Here is a 20,807-nt window from a genome sequence, read left to right as displayed (position 1 = left end):
TCAGTGAAAATGCAAATACATTGGAATATAAAATTGCACTTTCCAAATGCAAGCTCAGAGTTCAAAAACCTGGGATAAGACATCATCTCTGCTGAAGTCAATAAAAAATTCCAACGGACTTTATTGAGACAGGATTCAATACCTTAAAATGCTTTAACATTAAACTGAGTACTGCTCTAAATACCAAAGATGATTTATTGGAAAGCAATACCAGGGCATGTCATGCCTCGTCACTAAGATTACCTTGGACTCATTATCACTTTTTCTGAAACTGAATTTCAAAGAGCAGTATTAGATGGCCATTCATGTTAAGGAGTCCTGTTAAAGCCAACCATGTGCTTCATATATTATACTGCTATTTAAAGAAAACTCTTTATATCGATTACCTAAAAAGACAAATGCACAAAAACAGAATGGAGGAGGACATGTATTCTAAAGTGCCAAATAAAACTCCCCACCCTATGCGTACTTAAACAGAGGCAAAATTACTTTTTTCTCTTCTACTATTAACTGTTCCTTCATATGATGATTTTTCAACCAAGCCAAAGCTGGACTTTCACTGAAGACAACACTTAAAAAAAACCCTACCAACAATATGAAGAAGTTTTATTGATGATATGCGTGTATGATGATACTGTAACTTCTTAAAACATCTGTCAGAAGAGTGGAAACAATAACAGATGTTAATATGAAAGGCTAAAACAGTACATTTGCCCCCGCATTTCCTGAGCTGGTAGAGTGTGGGAAAGCTGTCATTATTTCCTCTTGTGTTGTTAGAACAGACTTATAAATGCAGTCAGGTGTTACCATCAGGAGGAGTTGACAGTTTGTGGCAGTATAACCCTTGTTTTCCAGTGAGCATGGAAATACAGTGGGAATTGTCTCCTGCCTGCCTTGAAAGTGACAACTTTTAGCAGAAATATTCAGACTTCTTAAATGTAGTATACAGTTAAAGAGCTAATGTTTTATTCCTAGTTGCTTTTGCTTTTCCAAGACTTTCTCAATTCACCAGTGACCTAATTTTTAAAAATATTGTGACACAGCCATGATCCAAAGCCTTGGCAGCGTGAGGTTCATGTTTGAACTTGATGATCCTAAAGGTCTTTTCCAACCTAAATGATTCTGATTCTATGACATGCTCACTTCACCCCCTAAGGATGTTTTCAGCCACAGATGTGAGGAAGGAAAATTGCCCAAGTAAGATGAATCTGAGATTATGTCATATGGAAAACTGATCCTCTGAAATAGTCAGGGACCTTTCTACAGCCTTTAGTGGGATTTTTCAACCCTTCCTTTCAGTTGTGGATGAGCAGCAGCGAGAGCACTTTAGTGTGACCCACAGGCAGTGACAAGGCTTAGCTTGCTCTCCCTGCACAGCTTCTGTGCATCCCTGTTGGACCACTCCATCTTCCACTCCCTACACCCATGACTCTGCCCCCACAGGCACTGGCCAAAACCAGACTGTCTGTCTCAAGTTCTTGAGTACATTCACAAACCCCAACAACCAATTTGGATCGTCGTTGCTGTTGGCAGCACTATTTTAGTTTGTATTCCTTTCTTCTGCTCTTTTGTGTTTTGTTTTTCTAAAGTATATGGGTTTGTCTTAATGTGACATCTCTGTGCAAACATATGCATCTAAGGAAGGCAAAAGAAATTTATTGCATTTTGGCTAATACAGAGGAAAGGGGAAATTGCCTACATAATGAAACAGGAGATGCAGTTTTAACTGTGTCATTTCTCTCGTCTCCATAGTACTGAATACACAAATATAAAATATATAATCTACCTCCTCCTTCAAACATATCAACGTACAATTAAAACCCACAAAGCTTGACAACCTGTTGTCAAGTTGTTTAAGCAGTTGTTTCAGAATCTGACAGACAAACTTATAAACAAAACGTAGAGCACCAGATTGTGGAATGAGGCAGCATTATCACATGGCTTCCTCAGTTATCTAAAAATTTGGAAAACAAAAAAGCAGAGGAATACTTTTTCTCCTTGAATAAATAACAGTTTAATTACATTATAGAAATAAAATATGATATGGTAGGAGTACACTGGAATTCTTACAGAAATACTATTCTGCTACTGGTAGGTAAATGGTCAAAGCTACTTTTCATGACAATCTGAACAGTACTTGTGTACAAACTATTATACAGGTTGCTAATGAAAAATATTCCAACAGTTGCAAGGATGTTACCAGCTCAAACAAACATCTAATGATACAATATTCTTCTAAGAGGAAGTAATAATGTTAGATTTACAGACAATAAAGAGTTATGTTCTATACTTCGAAACACTGGAAATAAAAAACTCAGGTAATCCAATTTCTTTACCTCATATTATCACAAGGAAAGATTTTCCTTTCACTATGAAACAGCATCCCAAGAGACCCTGGAAACAGTTTATTCAAAGGTAGTATTTGAGATGTCACAGCAACTTCAACAATTTTCCTAGTCTACAATTACAGACTTTTTAGGCCACTGCTTGTACAGATGACTTTTTTTTTTCCACTTATTTACATACATTCAGCCCATTAACAGCAGGTAAAATGCACTGTCTATCTCACAATAGACACACTAAAATTTTCATCAACAGGCCAGTGCAAGAAGATGTGGATAGTGATTGCACAGCATCGAGGAGATTATATTATACAAATATACAATCAGACTGTTGAGAATCTAACATGGATGGTCTTCTTGGTAGATACGTGACACTTGGAGTCAGTACACAGACGTAACTGCAACAAGCGCTGGTTGGTTAATGATGATGGTGTGGGTGGCCATGGAACACAACATTGTTTGGCTGTGCTATCACTAAGTGAGGGTAGGCAACTGCAAATTAGGAATACCTAAAGCTGAAGTTTAAGTACAGCTTTTCTTGGACCGGCAGCAGATTTTTCTAATGAAAGAGTAGTTCTACTTAGTGTGCAACATGTAAGGAAATCGTTGCCGACTCTTAATAAATGGTTCTAAGTGAACCGATGCAGTTCCCAGAGCTTTAGAAAAACACATTATGCAAATAAAGATACGGATGATAGACAATAACATTTCACAGGATGCTATTTCTTATTATATCAGCACCAAGTTAAGTGCCAAGACAGCCCCATTGTCCCATGACTTATCATGTAAAATTTAGAACTTGTATGCACAATGAAAGTCCAGTTTGCATTTAATTCACAAGAAGACAGTTTCAAAAATGGCTCTTAAAATACCTTTACATTTCAAATGGGCTTTCCCCCCCTCCTCCCAGAGGACTTCTTTAGGATGGATTAGACCTAGATATAAGAAAGATCTTTCAGGAGGACTTGTACAGACTCTGGGACTCCTCTGCAATACACTGGTTTTGGCTGAGCGTGGTGGGCCCCTCGAGAGCGTGGTGCCCTGCCCTCTCACCCAGGTAAGCTGCAGGGGAGGTGGGTGGAGGAGGAAAATACCCCTGACTCTTCCAGCTATTGCTCAGATCCTCACCTAATCTGATCTTTAAAATGTCACCACTCATCAAGACTGAACTTGGAGCCACTTGCATCCCTGCAGAGCCACTGGCCAAAACGGGGCTGGGCTGCTCTGGCCTGCACTGAGGCATTAGAAGTGTCCCAGGAATGTCATGGCAGCCAGAGACCCCGGGCTGCTGCCCTCTCTCCTCCTCTACGTAAGACAAGTGATGAGTGGCAGGGCAGCACGGATTTTGTTCCACTTGCCCTGCGCCATGGAGAAAGTCACCCCTGTTGTGGCAAGTGTCAGGCCGCTAGAAGGCTAAGCTGTGTTTGCAGCTATTTTGGCAGAAATCAGCCAGAAGGGTGAGGGAACAGTCAAAAAAAGCAAGGCAGCAGAGAAGAGGACCCCAGACCTTCTGACTCAGAATAGAATTACAGAATATCCATGCCTCAAAAACTATCTTGTAATATGTTCCTTGTGACAGTCCCAGGCAGCAGAAACTATCCCACCATGGAACAGTCACCATCTTCCTTCAATAGCTTCTTCCTTGAAGCTGGTAGTGTAAAACCTTGTCATTGGTTTCAGCGAGACTCACTTCATTTTCAAGCCATCAGATTTCACTACTGACAGCCTTAAAACAAACTATCATTTACTTCTGGCTTTCTCAGTTTTCAGGAACATCATTGACAGCCACAGCAGTTGTCAGTGTGGGCTCATTCCATGCTCTCTGCCTCTTTTTTTCCCTTTTCTCAAGAGCAGCTGAAAGGTTGCTTTCTCTAGCATATTGATATACATCTCAGAGTTGACCGAGATGTTCTTAATATGGTACTTTCACCAGTAATCAGTTGGAAGAACTCAATTTTAGAAACAGAATTCATGTGCAAAGCGTGCAACAAGAAATACAGTTACATTTGGTCATAGTGTCCTATCGTAGTTATGATACCATGACTCACACTGATTAGTACACACACACACGCAAACACACGTACACACACAGATATTTATTTATATACACGCTCACACAATAAGAAAATGTCTAAGTCTGACAATATTTCCTCCTCTTTTACTGAAGACAGAAGTTTGGCATCTCAGGCTCTGAATCTGCTTAAACCTGGGACACCGGAATGTGACACACTTCAAATATACATCAACTGCACAGTGATAAGATGGCACTTTGAGTCTGACACATGCTGTCTTCAGTGGTCCAGCACCAGCACGTGGCTTAAAACCAGTGACCCATTAAAGGAGCCAATATCCAGGACATTTGCTTTTCAGTGTTCATATTCATGCAACGCCCAAGAGCAGGGCAATAGTCTGTGCAACCATAAACATCCTTCTGCATAAATGCAGTAGTATTTAAAAGTCTGAACCAGTGCTTTCCTTTCTCACATTCCTCCTCTATTCCTCTGTTGCTGTTACTCTCATATGCATGTGAAAATAAAAGGTAGTGGGGAAATAATTTTAGTAGAAGAACACAAAGCCTCTCCTCTAAGTCCACAGAAGACCACTAAAAGTGTTAAAATTTCATAGGAATTCCTCAAATACAGTAAGTGTTTTCAATGGGGTTTACATATCACGTTTCACATTATTTTCACGGAAGTCTACCTTATCACTTTGTTTAATTAGACAAATATCAATAACACATAATAAAACAGCATACAATTCACAGGACACAACACATTTTACAAAACCTCTAAAACTCAGCACTGCCGCGTTTGGAAAAAATCAGAAACTCCTATTACAGACATGAAATACACTCCACATTGAAATGAACAGCATGATTACAAGGCTTTTTTTTCTTACTTGATGGTATTGGTTAAGAATGCATTATTTTTCAATTAGGTTTCACAATTTTTCTTCACACCCCAAAAGGAACCATTGCTAACCTGGTATTTTCTCTGTGCTCTTTCAGGAAACATTATTATTCAGTGAACACCTTTTGAGAAAAAACTTGTGAAAATTTAGCTTGAACACCTAACTGCAAAACCTGAAGAACTGGCTGATGGTAATGCTCTTAACACAATCATTGCTCAGCTTACAATGACAAACCAAAAATTATTACAGGAGGGTACAAACACGTTAAGCCATGGGTTTGGTTTTCTCTGTTGTTGATTTTTTTTTTTTTTTAAACCATCTCCTTCTCTCCCAAGCTGAGAAGTCTGTGACTTACAACGCTTCAGCAGTTGTGTCTGTGGAGACAGACATGGTAACTTTGGCAATCTTAACTGTGCTCTTAATGCAGCTCTCGGCAGCCCTGTGCACGTTCCCCGCGTTGTTGGCGTGTTTGTGCTGGCAGTCAGACTCCATGCTGTTATCAAGGGGCTGTGCCGTTCCTTTGCAGGTGGGGAACATGCTGCGGAAGGCGTGTCGCAAGTCCTTGCTCCTCAGAGCGTAGATGATGGGATTCACTGTTGAATTCAGCAAACAGAGCATGCTACAGAAGGCAAAGACAGTCTTGATAAGCTTGTTCATTTTCCCAAAGACATCATACACCATGATGGCGAGGAGAGGGCCCCAGCATATGATTAAAACGACTAGGATAAGGACCAAGGTTTTGGCTAACCTGATGTCCATACGAGTTTGATCAGGTCTAGTGATCTGTACCTTACCATCCTCCGTCGACTGAACGATTATGCTTTTCTGCGTGCCCCGCTGAAGCATGCGAACAGCGTGGCTGTGAGCCTTCCACAGTATGTACATGTAGGCATAGACAATGAACAACAAGAGGACGCTGGTGACCCCGATCCAGAACATCAGGTACGTCTCATCGATGAGAGGGAATATGTCCGAACAAACAGAATTGAGCTTTTTGCAGTTCCAGCCGAGCAGAGGAAGAACGGCTATTACAATAGCAATGGTCCACATCACACAAAACGCTACGACAGCCTTTGGTCGGGTAACAATCCTTTTGTAAGCTAGTGGTCTGTGTATAGATATGTATCGGTCTATTGCCGTGAGGAAAAGGCTACCTACGGAGGCGGTGAAGGAGGCTGTAACTCCACCCAGTTTGAACAAGAAGACGTTGGGGCTATCCTTCCGGTGGAAAACATGAAAATCCACAAAACTGTAGACAAAAATGACGCTGCCCAGGAGGTCGGCCACAGCCAGGCTGCCAATGAAGTGGTAGGAGGGTCTACACCGGAGACTTCGGGAGTGAAGGATGACACACAGGACGAGGAGGTTCTCTAGGACTGTGAAGGTGCCCAGGGTGAGCGACAGCACAGCAATGGCCAGCTGCTGGCTGGGGTTCAGGATCATAAAGCACTCCATATCCATAAAGTTCTCCCCACATTGTATATTCTCCTCATTATCCTTAAACGTGGACAGGGACTTGTTGTAGAACTCTGTGATGTTGACCTGATCTGAGGGAATAATGCTCAACAGGGGATCATCTCCTGCAGTCATTTTTTCTTGGAAAGGATCACCCCTGAAGGAGGACAGAGGGAACTTCTGGGGGTAGTACCCCAGCTTGGATGCCATGTCGCCTTTCATGTCTTCGTACTGGATGTCGTTGGAGGCCACGTAAAGGAGATCTGTTGTGATTGTTCGGAAAGTTGTGTCTGCGAGGCCATCTAGGACTGACTTCATAACCCCAGTCTTGTTGGTTTCAGAGAGACTTGGGGGACAGAAAAATGCATCGGAGGAAATCCTATATGGGGAAGAGATCAGACTTCATTAACATAAACAGGGAGACAAACTCCATAAACAATTTAGTTGAACCATGTCAAACAAAATCAACCCTTCTCTTATATTCAGTACAAGTCCAGACTTTGCCACTGTGGGAATAAGGGTGGGTTAAGCACTTAGAAAGAAATCACATGGATTTCACCAAAACTGAAATACATTAAAAAGTAGCATGAAAAACAGAGGTACAGGTAATCAAGTGTTTCACAGGAAAGCAATTTTCATTTCTCATCAAAACCTTCTGAGTTGTTCTACCAGAAAAATATTTTTCTCTAGATCTGAACTTGACTTCTGATTGCAAAATACCTTGCAGACCAATATTCCTTGGGCTTACTTCATGTAGGTAATAGCAAGTACCACTGCAGGAGCAGCAGTAAACTGAATCATCACCTTCATTACTTTTCTTTCAAAAGGCACCAAGGGTTTTGAAAACTTAACAACAGAGAGGCAACAGGGACAGAGCCATGCACTCTCAATTTCACAGTTCACACAGTGTGCCTGTATATTCACATTAGCCAGTTACAGCAATCTGAGGTCTATTAACATCCTGAATTTGCTATTGTAAATTTATTAGCAAGGGATTTAATCTACAAATATATAGCTTCATTATATTCATACACAAAGATTACTCTATTCCTTCCTTCTGCTAAGCAAACTAAGGTAACTGGGATGTATAGGCTACATGAGGGAGGCGGATTGTTACCCAGCTCTGTCTGCAGTTTCAGGAAAGGTGACCAGCATTGCTAAGTCAGTGAGAGAATCGGTGATCTGCTCCGTACAGACCAGAAGTCTCAATCAGGGCAGTTCACGCTTGCCTAGATAAACATGGAACCAAGTTTGGGGTAGAGGGCAGCTCTGGACAAAACTCCAGGCGAAGGGGACCAGGAGCCACTGCTTCTGTGAGAAGCAGGGTAATGTAACTCCCTGCTGTGGATACCCTCAAAAATATTCTGTTCCCTCAGAAACTTGGGGGACCCAGCAGGTCAGTCTCCAGGTAGTCAGTGGTCTAAGTCCTGTCATGTTCAGCCTTTGTTCATGGCTGCAACTCCTGCCAGTGCAAGGTGCAGCTCCTGGCCAGGGTACCCTTGGGAGACGACCCTCATCAGCACCTGACAAGTCTTACAGCTCTTCTTATGCATTTATATTATCCTTTATATCTTATCCTTTGTATTACTTTGCCCGTAGAAAATTCCCTGAATATGGACTGAACATGTGCTTTAGGGTCCCCTTCCACCACCTGAGTGGATGAGAGTGGTCTGCACATAAATAAGAGCCAGAATCACTTCTTTTGAGTGTAACAGCTAATCTGCATCTGCTATGGGACATCTCGATGATTACACCAGCAATAGGAGCAAAACCAAGCTTCTTCTTGATTTTAGAATGGAGGAAATTATTTGTCACACTCAAGAAATCCCAGAAATATATAGGCTTGTACTGACTTAACCTGTTCACTTGACACAAGTGACAATAAATGGCCAAAAAGGGCATGAGAGACTATCTGCCAAAACTCTGAGTACTGATTACCTCAACTCCTAAAAAGAAGATTTGTACAGTAGGTACCACAGCTCTGTTTTCCCATGAAAATTATCGGAAAGCAGAAAAAGATTCCTCCCTAACAACAATACCAATAACTTAATAACCAATAACTTAAAAACATAGGAAATCATGAGCATTTCTAAAAGTAGAGATCATTTGGCTCATGATGTATTTATCCTGCCCTTGCTTATAGCATTTGAACACTCAAGACTTTTTTCACAGTTCTTTAAAGTTTTACCTTTCATTAAGCAGGCCTGGATATTGATAGTAAAGGGAATATTTGAACTTAGACCTTCAGAAGACACTGCAACTCCAGTGCTGCAAACAAGGATGAGTATAAACAAACCTTACTGGGATAATCTTAACACACAAAATACACTGGCTGAGTCAGCTTTTGTAGATATAGTTTGCTCAGCAAGTAACAATACAATTATTAGATGACAAACAACATTAAGGAATTTTAGTCTGAGGGTGTGAGCAGTGAGGGAGAGAAATGTCACTGAAGCATACATTAAAAATGAACAGCAATCATCTAATATGTAAGGTACTTTTCTTCAAGAAGGTGCTTTACAGCTGTTCCTAGAGAATCTGCAAATGTTACATATTGCAAAGATGACGCTGCTTAACAAATCTGCTTTGGGTGAAGTCTGGCAACTTTACACTTGACATTATAACACCAGTTTAAAATCAGAAGTGAAGAATGTGTTACTAATTTGAAAACTACCCAAAAACATTAAATAATACAAGTAGTTCTAGAAACATGTAAAAATGGTTGTGGTATCCTCTGTTATTCCAGTTTATTTTTGACAGAAGAAAGACAACCAATTTAATGATTAAAGCCACAGCACCATGTCGAGAAGATTATGTTTGAGGAAAGCTTCAAAAATTGTATACAACTGAGCACTTCTGCTAGACAGACAAACAAATTGTTATGAGGTAGCTGGTCCCTGTTGGAGTCATGTCAAGTATAGACTCGTCAGAATTAGGTGTCGTGCCTTTGTTTGAAATACAAATGAAAAAACACGAATTCCTGTGTGTTCTTTTGAAGGTGGCAGTGAGTTATGTGACAGTATCACTATGCATGCATATGCTATGCTAACAACATGGTTAATGGGATCAGGAGAAGCAAATCTTACTTTGAATGTCAATGATTTTATTTTCCTCTGAATTTTTACATTCAGATTATTACAGTAATTTCTACCTTATTGTATCGGCAAAGAGAGTTTTCTTTGGGAGTGCTTGGAAGTTCATTAGTGGTGTAGTTTAGGCTTTGGGGGATGCTGCTGACATTAATTTTGGTTTTGTTTGCTGCTGGGAATATCATAATTGGAAATTTCTAGCTGTATGTGTGCATGCACCTATTCAAGCAGCAGTTGATTTTTATTAAAGTTGCAGTAAAACAACCATTTGCCTGATCTGGAATTGCACTTTACAAGAAATTCATTTGTTTTAATTTAGATACTAGCTTATCCCAGTATAAGCTCACTACTGAAATGCACTGAAGAGATCAGCGAGGTTTTCCACAGCTGTCTAGTGAAAATAAGACTGGACCTTTGGCACTGTGGTTATCAGGTCACAGTCTGAGGTGCTGCACGATTTGACACAGACTGAAAAAGGCAATGGCAGAAGCAGTGGTCTTATTTCTGGTCTCTTCATTTGGTCAGGTGCACATCCCAGTAACATAAAAATTCTTTCTCTGAGCTCTCCTGTCCAAACCTGTTGTGGTGAGCAGGCACTGTGCACAGAAACATGTGGCCACACTGTTCTTTGCAGTTGGCTTCAACACAACCCAAACCCATACAGACCAAGAACACAAACCCATAATGCTCAACACCCATGGTGATCTCTACATTAAATACTCCAGAAGCCCCTGTGGCTTCTCACAGCCTCCCTAGAGAACAAGGATCCCATACACAGATCTGTCCTCTCTGGATAGGACTGGAGTGACTGTGGCAAGCTCCTCTCACAGACAGCGTAGCAGTGACAGAGAGCCTCCCTGCCCTGCCAGAATTCACTCTTTCACCAGAGCCTTTGAGTTTTCAAAGCTCTCAGTTTCATCCCTTCCTTAAATGAGCTCTACCACCTCACTCATTTTAAAATAGCTTTTAAAGGACTGAAACACTGATTAAAGACGAGGGAGAGCCTGTTCCGACACCGGCATTCAAAATTTTTGACGTGTTTCCACGACTGCACACAGAAATTCACATCAAATACTGAATTATGATTACAGATAAAAATTAAACAGAAGAAAATTTCAAGCATCTTTTATCTTGAAGACCAGACCAGAAAAGGTAAAGCTGAACATCATTTTAGACCTTTTTCCAGTCATCCAGCAGCTGTTGAAGGGCACTGTCAGACCAGCTGTGCGAAGCAACTGCCACTAGATGGAGTGGCTTTGACAAAGTCCCAGATTAGTTGTCTGCAGAGACCTGCATTCAACTTCCTCCAGCCCTTTTTCCCAGCCTACTTTACTGGTGATCAAATATTTGAGGTGTTAAACATCTACCCGATGGTTGAAGGCACAACTTTTTAAGACTTTGCCTTTGAAGTGAAAGAATTAGTGAAGAGTCGAGGCGGCAAGTCTACTACTGCCCTCCACTGTGTGGTTACATCCTAAAAGATGCTAAGATGATACCAGAATATACATATACTTTAGGTAAAATAAAAAATACATAGCATATAAAAGACTGGTAACATCATCAAGGACAAGAGGGAGAATTACATCTCCTGTGGACTTCTTATTGGTCCACAAGACCAGTTCACTTGGGAACAAGAATGTGACTTCATTAAAATGCTATTACCTATCTTCTCCTGCTGTTCTGGAGGAGAGGGAGAGCTGGAAAGTTTTTATTGTTGTCTATAAAAAGGGCTGAATTTATTATTATTTTCAAACCACGATGACTGATAGAGCAATTTTTAAAGCCTGAATAGAAGCAGTGAGTATTTGTGTTCTTCCTTGGAAAGTAATTATGAGCAATACAATGATGCTACTGATAACTGCAAAAATGTTGAGATGGCAAGAAAAGGAATCGAAACTAGAAAGGGAAATCCACAATCAAACCTTTCTAGCTTCTATTTTAGAAAATATTTTGATCTCCATGTCTATACATTTGTTCTATGATTATCACAGTTAATTAAGAACAGGCTAAAGGACAAGTAGGTAGGATTGAAACAGTTTCTGAAGGCACAAAAATATGTAAATGTACTCTCCTTGCGTACATGTTGTAAGGTTGTAAAGTGTTCAGAGAAGGGCTTTATCTTCTGACAGGCTTGCACAGTGCCCAGTACACTGGGATTCCTACCAAACTGGGTCCACAAAGTACCACCACAGAAGAAACAGAAATTTATACTCATATGCAGTCAGCTGGAAAAGTATGAGAGAAATGAGGTTTACCATGGTAACTGTTGGCCTTTAGGAATTAGAACTGTCCTATAAAATGAAAATTTATATGGCTAATAATTACCTTATCCCATATGGCGATGAACAATACTGCTTCGAGGACAGAACAAGGTTTCCAAGACGGAGAAAGAAATGTGCAGACTGAGAAATAGCATTTGTAGGCTCAGTAACACTGAGCAAGGAAAAAACACATGTTGACAAGAATGTGAAGGCAATGTTACCCTTATCCTATTTACTGGTTTACTACTCTATCTCTAACACTGTGCTACTCCTAGGCTATAAATGGCAAAAACACTGTCACTCTTAATTCAGGAAACCTGCATTCACTTCAGTCAGAATTTTCTCTATGTGAGGGATGGGGAAGGAGACAGACACTAGGAGAGGACCAAATGAGGGATGTTATCTTCTAGATACAGCAAGGCACTATCAGCTATGGGGTAAAGTAGGACATGCAAGTACTGAACCAAACTTTGTTCTTATGTAACATGATCATATCTTTGGCAAGTTGAACCTTAATTAGCAAGAAGCCACAGTTACATGGTTATTATGTTAATTAACATACCGTTTGCACACTAGCAGAATAAGGACTGGACTGTTCCAATTTGTAGGCAAACGGCCCCTACGTGACACCCCCCAGCATCCAGCAGCCGACAATCTGAACAACAAAAACAAAACAAGGGGGAAAACAGGGTGTTAGTCAGTGGTAGACAATGTTTCTAATACAAATAACACTATTTTCTCCCTCCCAAGTTTTGTTGGTGAGATGTGTGTACCAGTTTTAGCACAGGTGACTTGCATGTACAGAGAAAAGGAGGCTGTGCCTTACCTCCCAAACAGTCAGGGGATAAATGTGCGTCTAAGATCAGAGAGGTTCAAAAGCAAGGCTGAAGTCCTGCTCCATTTGGTGCAGGCGAAGGACCCAAACTTTGCTCTCCTGCAAGGCAGGTGAGTGTGCTGGCAGCCCTTACGTTCTGCTGTCCACCTCTAAACTCCTCAAGTTCTTCCATGCTGGACCAGGAGCTAAACATCCAGAAATAAAGGTACCAATTGATATTCCAGGAGGCAGGGCGCGCACCTGGAAAGTGAGAGGCTTAGCTTGAAGCCCTTTCTCTGAACTCAGCAACCCAAGGATGCTTCTCCTGCATCCCACCCAGGCGCAGGGGAGGAAGAGCGGGGACAGCTGCCCCATCTGCCTGTGAAAAATGGCCAAAACTCTTGAGGTCAGTTAAAAGCCCTCAGCTTATAAAATACAATGCCCTATACACACGCTGCCTACCACGTTGGAGACAAGTTGAAGTACTGAAATCACAAAACAGCAAGGGGACTATTAGGGTCATATTAATGGGAAACTACAGCCACCTGCTCTGCCCAGCTTTTGTGAGAAAGAAGGAAAGACTAAGGTGCCTATCTTAAAATGTGGAATTTTAATACCTTTCACAGTTTATTTATCTTAATTGCATCTAAAGATAAAACTTTGGAAGAGTATAAAGAGGTTTGCTGAAGTATGTAAGACTCAGATCAAAGGAAACAACTGAGCAATGATGAAGCAATTGTGACCTGGTTGTTTGCTTAAAATCAGCTCCAGTTTAGGGACTCGAGTACCAATAATTGACTTTCCCTTCTCCTTTCCAAATACAGCAGAATGAACAGGTAATACAAAAAGTTTGATGCAATGCTATGGTATTTACATTTTAAAGAAAATGGAAGAGAACTCATGAAGCTAGTCAATTTTGAACTCAAACTTTTTCACAAAAGGATTTATCTTATCTTGGATTTCCATATTCCAACAGAAACTGTATAATTTCCAGCCTCTTCTCTAGCCATTCTCTAATGCCAAAAAGTGCATGCACTTAATACTGCAGGGACAGAGAAGCCCAGCCAGGTGCAAAAGAGGGCTGAACATTCATTCTCCTGAAAGCACCTAGAAGAAATGGCAGTTTGGTACACAATGTGTAGTTTAAGGCAGAGAAATAATTTGAAACAACAGAGTAGGACATAAAGGACCCAGGGTCCATTGGATGATAAATGCTAAAGGTCTTCAGAAGAACGTAATGTCTAGAGGATGAAACTGGGGGGGAAAACACATTTATTAGGAAGTAAAAAAAAGAAAGAGAGAACCACTCCAAGAAAACAGCTTCCATGTAATGGCCAGAGCACACTGTTGCAGCAGAAAATATTAGTGAACTTTATTAAAAGAGTAAGAATTAGAAATAGAAAGATAGTAAAAACATCAGGCTCCAGGGAGAATGCTTATAAACTGCAGAGTGTATGCCTGCCTTTTCATCCTCCTGCAACAAACTGGCTGTAACAAGTTTTAATTAAAGGCTTTGTGAGATAGCAAGGAGATGTTAAGAGCAAAGGTAATGCAGGTAGTTTTTGGTGTGACGAGGATTGGTGTGAGAGAGGAAAGATAACTATTGTCCCCATACTGGAAATAAGACATCTCCAGGTAAGATAGAAGCAAAGTGGGGAATGGTAAGAGAAGACCCAAGTGGAAGAAGCCTCTGTGAGGCAGAGATGCAGAGAAAGAGAAGAGTTGCCTTTGTGATCGGCTGGAGGAAAGTAGAACAGGTGAAGGAGAAAACTCACGAGAGAAACCCTCCCTCCTCTTCTGAGCTATGTGAACTTCAGAAACCTCCGTAAGCTGAAGGATATAGCTAGTGGGATTTTTCAGATCTCCCCATAAAGAAAGAACAGATCCACTGCTCTGCAGGCAGTGACTTGCTCTTCTGAAAGTCCATTTCTGATCTGTATTCAAGCAATGAAGGAAGACGCAAAGGACGCTGAGAAGCCATCTTTGGTAAGGTCAGAGAAAAGGACAGCACTGTACGCACGGACAGTGGGGACCGAGCTGGGGCCTCGCAGGAGAGATCAGCTGAGTAAATCTGGCCAGGGACATTAATTAAAATCAAACTGCTCAAGGAAAATGAAGTACAGGATATGGACCTCAGAGGTGGAAAGGAGGAGAGTGCTCAAATGGAGCCACTGGGTGAACCATACAGCAGATAAACACATCAGAAGTTAAAAGGGGGTTTACAGGCTATGACAAAAAGTTAGTGCACAGAAGGCCAGCAATACATTGCAAGTAACATCCCTTCTACCTCAGTGTTGAAGAGCCTACTTCTCCAAAAAGTTATTATTAGGCCACCAAGTACTGGCAATGCTCAGAAGCTAGGTTAGAAAGGCTTTAGGCAAATGCAATGTCCCACACCATCAGCATTAGTGAAGGACAAAAATATTCACTCCAATTAAAAAAATGTAGCACGTTCTTTCATTTCTGGAGCTATCTGGCCTTTAATAAGATTTAAATAAGCTCAGATAACTGTCTTCATAGTTACATTCAAATTATAATGATATTAAAATATACTGTCTTCACACACACAAACAACTTGTGAAATTATTTGCCAGCATATTAAGTCGCTACACCAGATTGCTTGGCAGTGGTGTACGTCTTCAAAATATGCAGAGGCTTTTCTTTTTTTAAAAAAAGGAGAGGGAGAGAAGTGAGAAAGAATTACAATGGAATCTGATATCCAGGTAGCCAGAACACCAAATTGTAGAGAGACTCCAAACAATATAACATCAGATTTGGAGAAATAGTTAAAATATACTGAGAGATCACAGAATATCCTGAGGTGGAAGGGACCCACAAGGATCATCGAGTCCAACTTTTTAAGTGAGCAGCCCATACAGGGATCAAACCCACAATCCTGGCATTATGAGCACCAGGCTCTGACGAACTGAGCTAACCTCAGGCCTGCAGTTATGACTTTTTATTTGTATGTGCGTGTAAATATATATTTCTGTGCATAAATTTACAAACAGGTATACACATAGAAAAAAAAAGCCCACATGCCTAGAGGAAGAAACACTGCAGTACTGTTTTTCATGCATAAACTCAAATTTCAAGTGCTAGAGGACAAGCAGACAAGCTAGAAGTTCAGATACAAAAAATACAGGCAAGATGAATATACTTTTGAATTCCCTTATACACAGCCTTCTTGGGGAAAAGCAGGAATCTAAAACTAGTATATCTATCACAGAGTTATTCTGCATGTTTATATCCATATGCCATATACTTTTCCAGGCACATGCATAGTCTGGACTTCAGTATTACATTCCTTAAAACACAGGTACAGCTGACTAAAACCAGTGATTTCTGAGAGCATGTTTCACATATTCAGCACAACAGTAAGGTGGGAGATCCCCAAGTCCCCACAAACTTGGAAATGTTTCCTAAAATGCAGAAAGATGGAAAGGACTCCAATGAGGGCTGAAAGGAAACTGACAGTACAGAACTGCTCCTGCTCAGCACTCTGTAGTGAGTTAACACGTTTTTCTTATGAATATACAATTGCCATAAAACAGCTAACACAGGATGGGGTACTATTTGATGCCATCTAGCCTCAATCTACACAAATAATACAACATCTGAATTGTATAAAACATCCAGTTTCACCAAACAGTCCAATCAGAGTATAACGAGTGACTATGTTACTAACATATCCAGTAGTGAAATATCTATTTTGTCCGTAATTTGGATGCTGCTAGCTTGATCAATAAAGGATGTTTCTACTGAAGAGAGGCAAACCCAGGCTTGGGGTGTGCATCACCATAATGCCCCTGCATGAGGCACAAATGGCAGAATAAAATGTGCTCCGACCTTATGTTGCAAACCCAATCATTTTTCATGAGCAACAACAGCACCTTCGGGAAAAAGGAAAAAAAAAAAAGTTCTGTCTAACGAGAAATTGATTTATAAGTCATTATAACCATTTCAAAAGGACAGGTCATAGCTGGTTTCAGCGATCATTAACAAAGCCACGCACTTTCAAAGGGTCTCAGTTCTGGGAGGGAAATTCTTATCCCACCAACAGCAATGGGATGTGCACTTTTGGTAGCTAGTACAATGTCATTCTAGAAATGGAGACATAAAGAGCAGTACTGAGAAGACAGGTTGTCACATTTTTAACTTTACATTAATAACAAATGCTCTTGCTGTCTATTCTGGCACATTTGCAAGCTTGCTTTTAGGTACAAGGGGCTGGCATTCATTTCCACTATAGATAAGAAAACAAGAGCAGCCTTGTTATGATTAAAAGGGTCTATTTCCCTCTGCCTTCTGTCTTCTGTGTCCATCTGCATAGCTGCTTTGAACTTGGCCAAATCCCAGTGTTAGGGTTGCCCTCAGTACATATTTTAAATCATCATCAGACTTGTGAATTTGCTGTTAATCTCCAAATTCTCACCTAAATGGTCGATGAGTGGTTTTGTAGAATATGCATCATTTTACATAGACTAAACTATTGGGGAAATTGCACCCAAAAAAAAAGGCAGAAAACCAATTTACTGTTTCATGAGAAGACTCAGATAAAGACAATACAGACATCTGGAAAGTAATGAAGAGCAATCACTGTTGAGAAAAACGAATTCTGTGGACACCTAGACGACTGCATGACTAGAGAGGTCACAAAGTCTGCATTTGAGAAAGAAGTTACAGTAATTTCTCTCTAAAGGTGCAGAATTAGAGAAACTAGGTGAGTGGAAGACAGCGCATGAGACCTGCAGAACCGTGAATAGCAATGTATTTGTAAAAATCTCGGGCAATACTAAATTAACATATGAGTTTGGATTCTCCATTGCCTCCTAATCTCTTCACCTACTTCTACTCAACCGAAATGAAAACCATGCTACCTCTCCCTCTCTACTGCCTAACACTTTCAGCACCAAAATTCCCGGTGGGATGAATCTGCAAGCATTTCAGACAGCCCCATTAAAGGCTGATAGTCAGAAATGGTTTAAAAAAGAAAGAAAGAAAGAAGTTGCTTCTTTCTAAACTTCTACTGCCCAATCAGAAACTTGTGAACAGGGGAAGGGAAAGAAAGGTTTGCATTGGCTAAGAACTGCCATTCCCTAAATAGAGCATGAAAGCCTTTAATGGGATCCTTTATGCAACTGAGCTAACATCATTCACCAAAGAACAACAGCCAGGATCAAAGGCGTCCACCAGCTCATCCTCACAATACTGTAACCTGCTTCCACCTTCACCTTGATTTTTATAGGTATTTTGATTTGATTACTGTGGGTTTAGGTGTCACAGAATGGTTGACAAGCTAAATTCTCAGCAAATAAGTCGGTTTCTTTACCTAGCCAACTTTTTTTCCCCCTCCTGGCAACAGATGCCTGGTGGTTGGCTCAGTCAAACAATTATTGCTTTTATCAATTCTGCTTTAAAATGATTTTATTCAAATGGTTCTGCTTCTTATTCCAAAGACCAACAGAAAATAAAGCAAAGCTGCTACTGGTTGCTACAAAACTAATTTTAACCTCAAGCAAATCAGGAATTCCACATTCATCTTCTGAACTGTTTAAAGATGTTACATTCATTTCTTTTACAACTGATTTAATAAACTCTAAGCCTGCATAATAAATATTCCTACTACAGTCACAGAGGTTTTTTCCCTTTCTTGAGAAAGGAAAGCCCATGCTGGTAGCTGATATGAGGTGTAATGAGAAAAGAATTAAGCACACCCAAGTAATTTTTGCAATGTTGCACATTTTGTTATTAAATATCATACCCAGCATCACTCTGATTCTTTGAGTGATCCTGGTGTGTGTTAACAGCAGTGCCACCCCCAGCAGAGAATGCTATATTCCTTTAAGAAAGGGTGAACAATAACAATGAAAACAAGATGATATATCTAAGGAAGAAAAAAAAAAAAGAAACATTACTACGTCTTTAACAGGTTAAAAAAGCCACACTATGCGGTTTTTTAAAAACTTATAGATACTCGAGGAGTATTTTGCTATCTGGCTCTATGTTATATATGTCCCTTTATCTTCTGAAGGAAAAAAACATGTGCCGAAACTGTTAATCTCATCATTTGCTGCCACACGGAAAATAACACTGATGATAATTTTAGAGAAAGAAGGAAAACTATAGACTTCATCTTCTGACACCATTTTACTTAATCAAACTGCAATCACATTAATGAGCTCTCTCCTACCAAAGGCTTGGTACATACCTCATCCAGGGGTGTTCTTAATGGAGATTTGCAGACGCCTTTGAGACAAAAAGATGCCCATTTAAAATAAGCCCATCTGGCTCAAAATTATTTCTCAACAGCTGAAGATTTCACATGACAAACGCTGCGTGAAGTTTAAAAGGCTCACTCTTTTTCGGCTCTCTCCCCACCATACCTCCGAATTTCAGACAAAAAACAACCAACCAACCAACCAAAAAACCCTACCGGGATATTCTGAGGATGCTGGACTCCTAAGTGACATCTTTTAAGGGAACATCATTGCGCACAAAATTACGAACCGCCTTTTATTTCGGTTATAGCGTCAAAGGCAGAGTTTAGGGACGAAAAGTGCACAGGAAAGCCGGGCTGAATACCACCCGCTGCAAATCACCAGTGGGTCAGGATGAGAGGAGAAACCTCCGATGTCAGATGAGGTCCTGTGGGAGCCCGGGAGGCTGCCGGCTCCGCGCACAGAAGAATAGACGCGTGTTAACCATAACGCCACCAGCTTCCCGCACCCCCGCCCGCTGACGGGCTCCCCTCGGCCGCCGGGTCTCCCCTCCTCCGGCCGGGATCGCGAAACCAAACCCCGCTCCTCGGACCATCAGCTTTTCCCGGGTGGTCCCGGGGCACCCTCCAACTGGTCCCAACAGCCCGAGGCGGCGATGCAGGGCCGTGCCTGGGGCAGGGGCGAGACCCACGCTCTGCCCTGCCCCCGCCGCAGCGGAGGTCGCGATCGCCGCGGAACTCCGCGGCAGATCCCGGGGAGGGATGCTCCGCAGGCAGCTGCCTCTCCTCCGTCCGCTCCGCCGTCGGGGCAGGAGGTGTCATCCCCCGGATCCCCGTCCTACCCACGCCACCAACAAACTTTGCGGGGGACAACGGGTCCGTGGCCCCAGACCGCGGGCACCCGCGGCTCCTTCCCTGCCCCCCTCCCCTCGCCGTCCTTACCCTCTGCACGGCACCAGCCGCGTCCCCCGCTCCGGCCGCGCCGACCCCTAGCAGGGAGCGTGAGCGCCGCCCCGCCCGGACACCCCAGCACTGGGGAGCGCCGAGGAGGCGGTGCCGGTGAGGGGAAGGAGGAGGTGGGAGACTTCTCCCCCCGGATGCCTCCCTTTCTTCCCTTCCCTCCCCTCGGCGCCTCCTTTCCGACCACCGTCGCCCTCGCTCGCCCGGATCAGGCGGCACGCCGGGCTCCGCCACCCTGCCGCCGCCGCCGCCGCTCCATGTGCCGCCCGCCCCCTCCTCCGCCGCCTCCGCCGCCTCCGCCCGCCGCCGCCTCGGCGCGGGGAGGCAGCGCGGGAGCCGCCGGGCGCCCGGCGCGGCTCCGGCACACGCCGCCGCTGCGTCCCCCGCCTTCCGCCCCGCTCCGGTCCCATTTATGAAGCCCGGCGCCCATCACGTGTCAGTGTGTGCCTTTTGTCCCGGCCCTGGCAGCGGCGGAGGCGCCCCGCACGCGCGGGCAGCGCCGGGGCGGACGGGCGGCGGCGGCCAAACTTCTCCCCGGGGAGGGACGCGGGCACACCGACGGGCACCGCGGGGGCGGGCGGCGCGGAGCGGGCCCCGGCCGCGCTGTCCGCGTCGGGCCGTGCCCCGCGGCCCCCGCCGGCCGTGGGCGATGACCGGCCGTGAGCCCCGTCGTGCCGGCGCTCCGCAGCGGCGCCCCCGCCGCCGGTCGCGGGTAACCGGGCCGGGGGAGGCGGCGCGCCGGACCCCGGACCAATG

At 42.8% G+C, this 20,807-nt stretch overlaps 1 protein-coding gene across 4 annotated transcripts; it reads right to left on the bottom strand.

Annotated features, from left to right (window-relative positions):
- Positions 1-1,636: 1,636 nt before the first annotated feature.
- CNR1 (cannabinoid receptor 1) lies at positions 1,637-20,261 on the bottom strand. Of its 4 annotated transcripts, none has more exons than XM_050315094.1 (3): positions 20,034-20,261; positions 12,620-12,712; positions 1,637-7,086 (listed from the first exon to the last, which is right to left on the bottom strand). In XM_050315094.1, exon 3 carries the CDS (start codon positions 7,023-7,025, stop codon positions 5,604-5,606), a length of 1,422 nt encoding a protein of 473 aa, XP_050171051.1. In that variant the 5' UTR covers positions 7,026-7,086; positions 12,620-12,712; positions 20,034-20,261; the 3' UTR covers positions 1,637-5,603. The 4 variants fall into 4 exon arrangements, with proteins under 4 accessions (XP_050171051.1, XP_050171048.1, XP_050171052.1 ...); XM_050315091.1 differs by lacking the exon at positions 20,034-20,261 and adding an exon at positions 19,083-19,280; XM_050315095.1 differs by lacking the exon at positions 12,620-12,712.
- Positions 20,262-20,807: the final 546 nt, after the last annotated feature.

This window comes from Myiozetetes cayanensis, unplaced genomic scaffold, assembly GCF_022539395.1.
Source record: "Myiozetetes cayanensis isolate MyiCay16 unplaced genomic scaffold, myiCay2020 scf2-11, whole genome shotgun sequence".
Taxonomy (NCBI): Eukaryota; Metazoa; Chordata; class Aves; order Passeriformes; family Tyrannidae; genus Myiozetetes; species Myiozetetes cayanensis.
Note: the sequence above shows the minus strand (reverse complement) of the source record. Positions and strands in the feature narration are given on the sequence as shown.

What these genes read in the sequence shown, in the direction of transcription:
- CNR1 (XM_050315091.1), bottom strand. An exon ending in ATTCTGCTAGTGTGCAAACG is followed by an intron (nt 7,087 to 12,619) that starts GTATGTTAATTA and finishes TTCCCCATATAG; the next exon opens with GATTTCCTCCGATGCATTTT.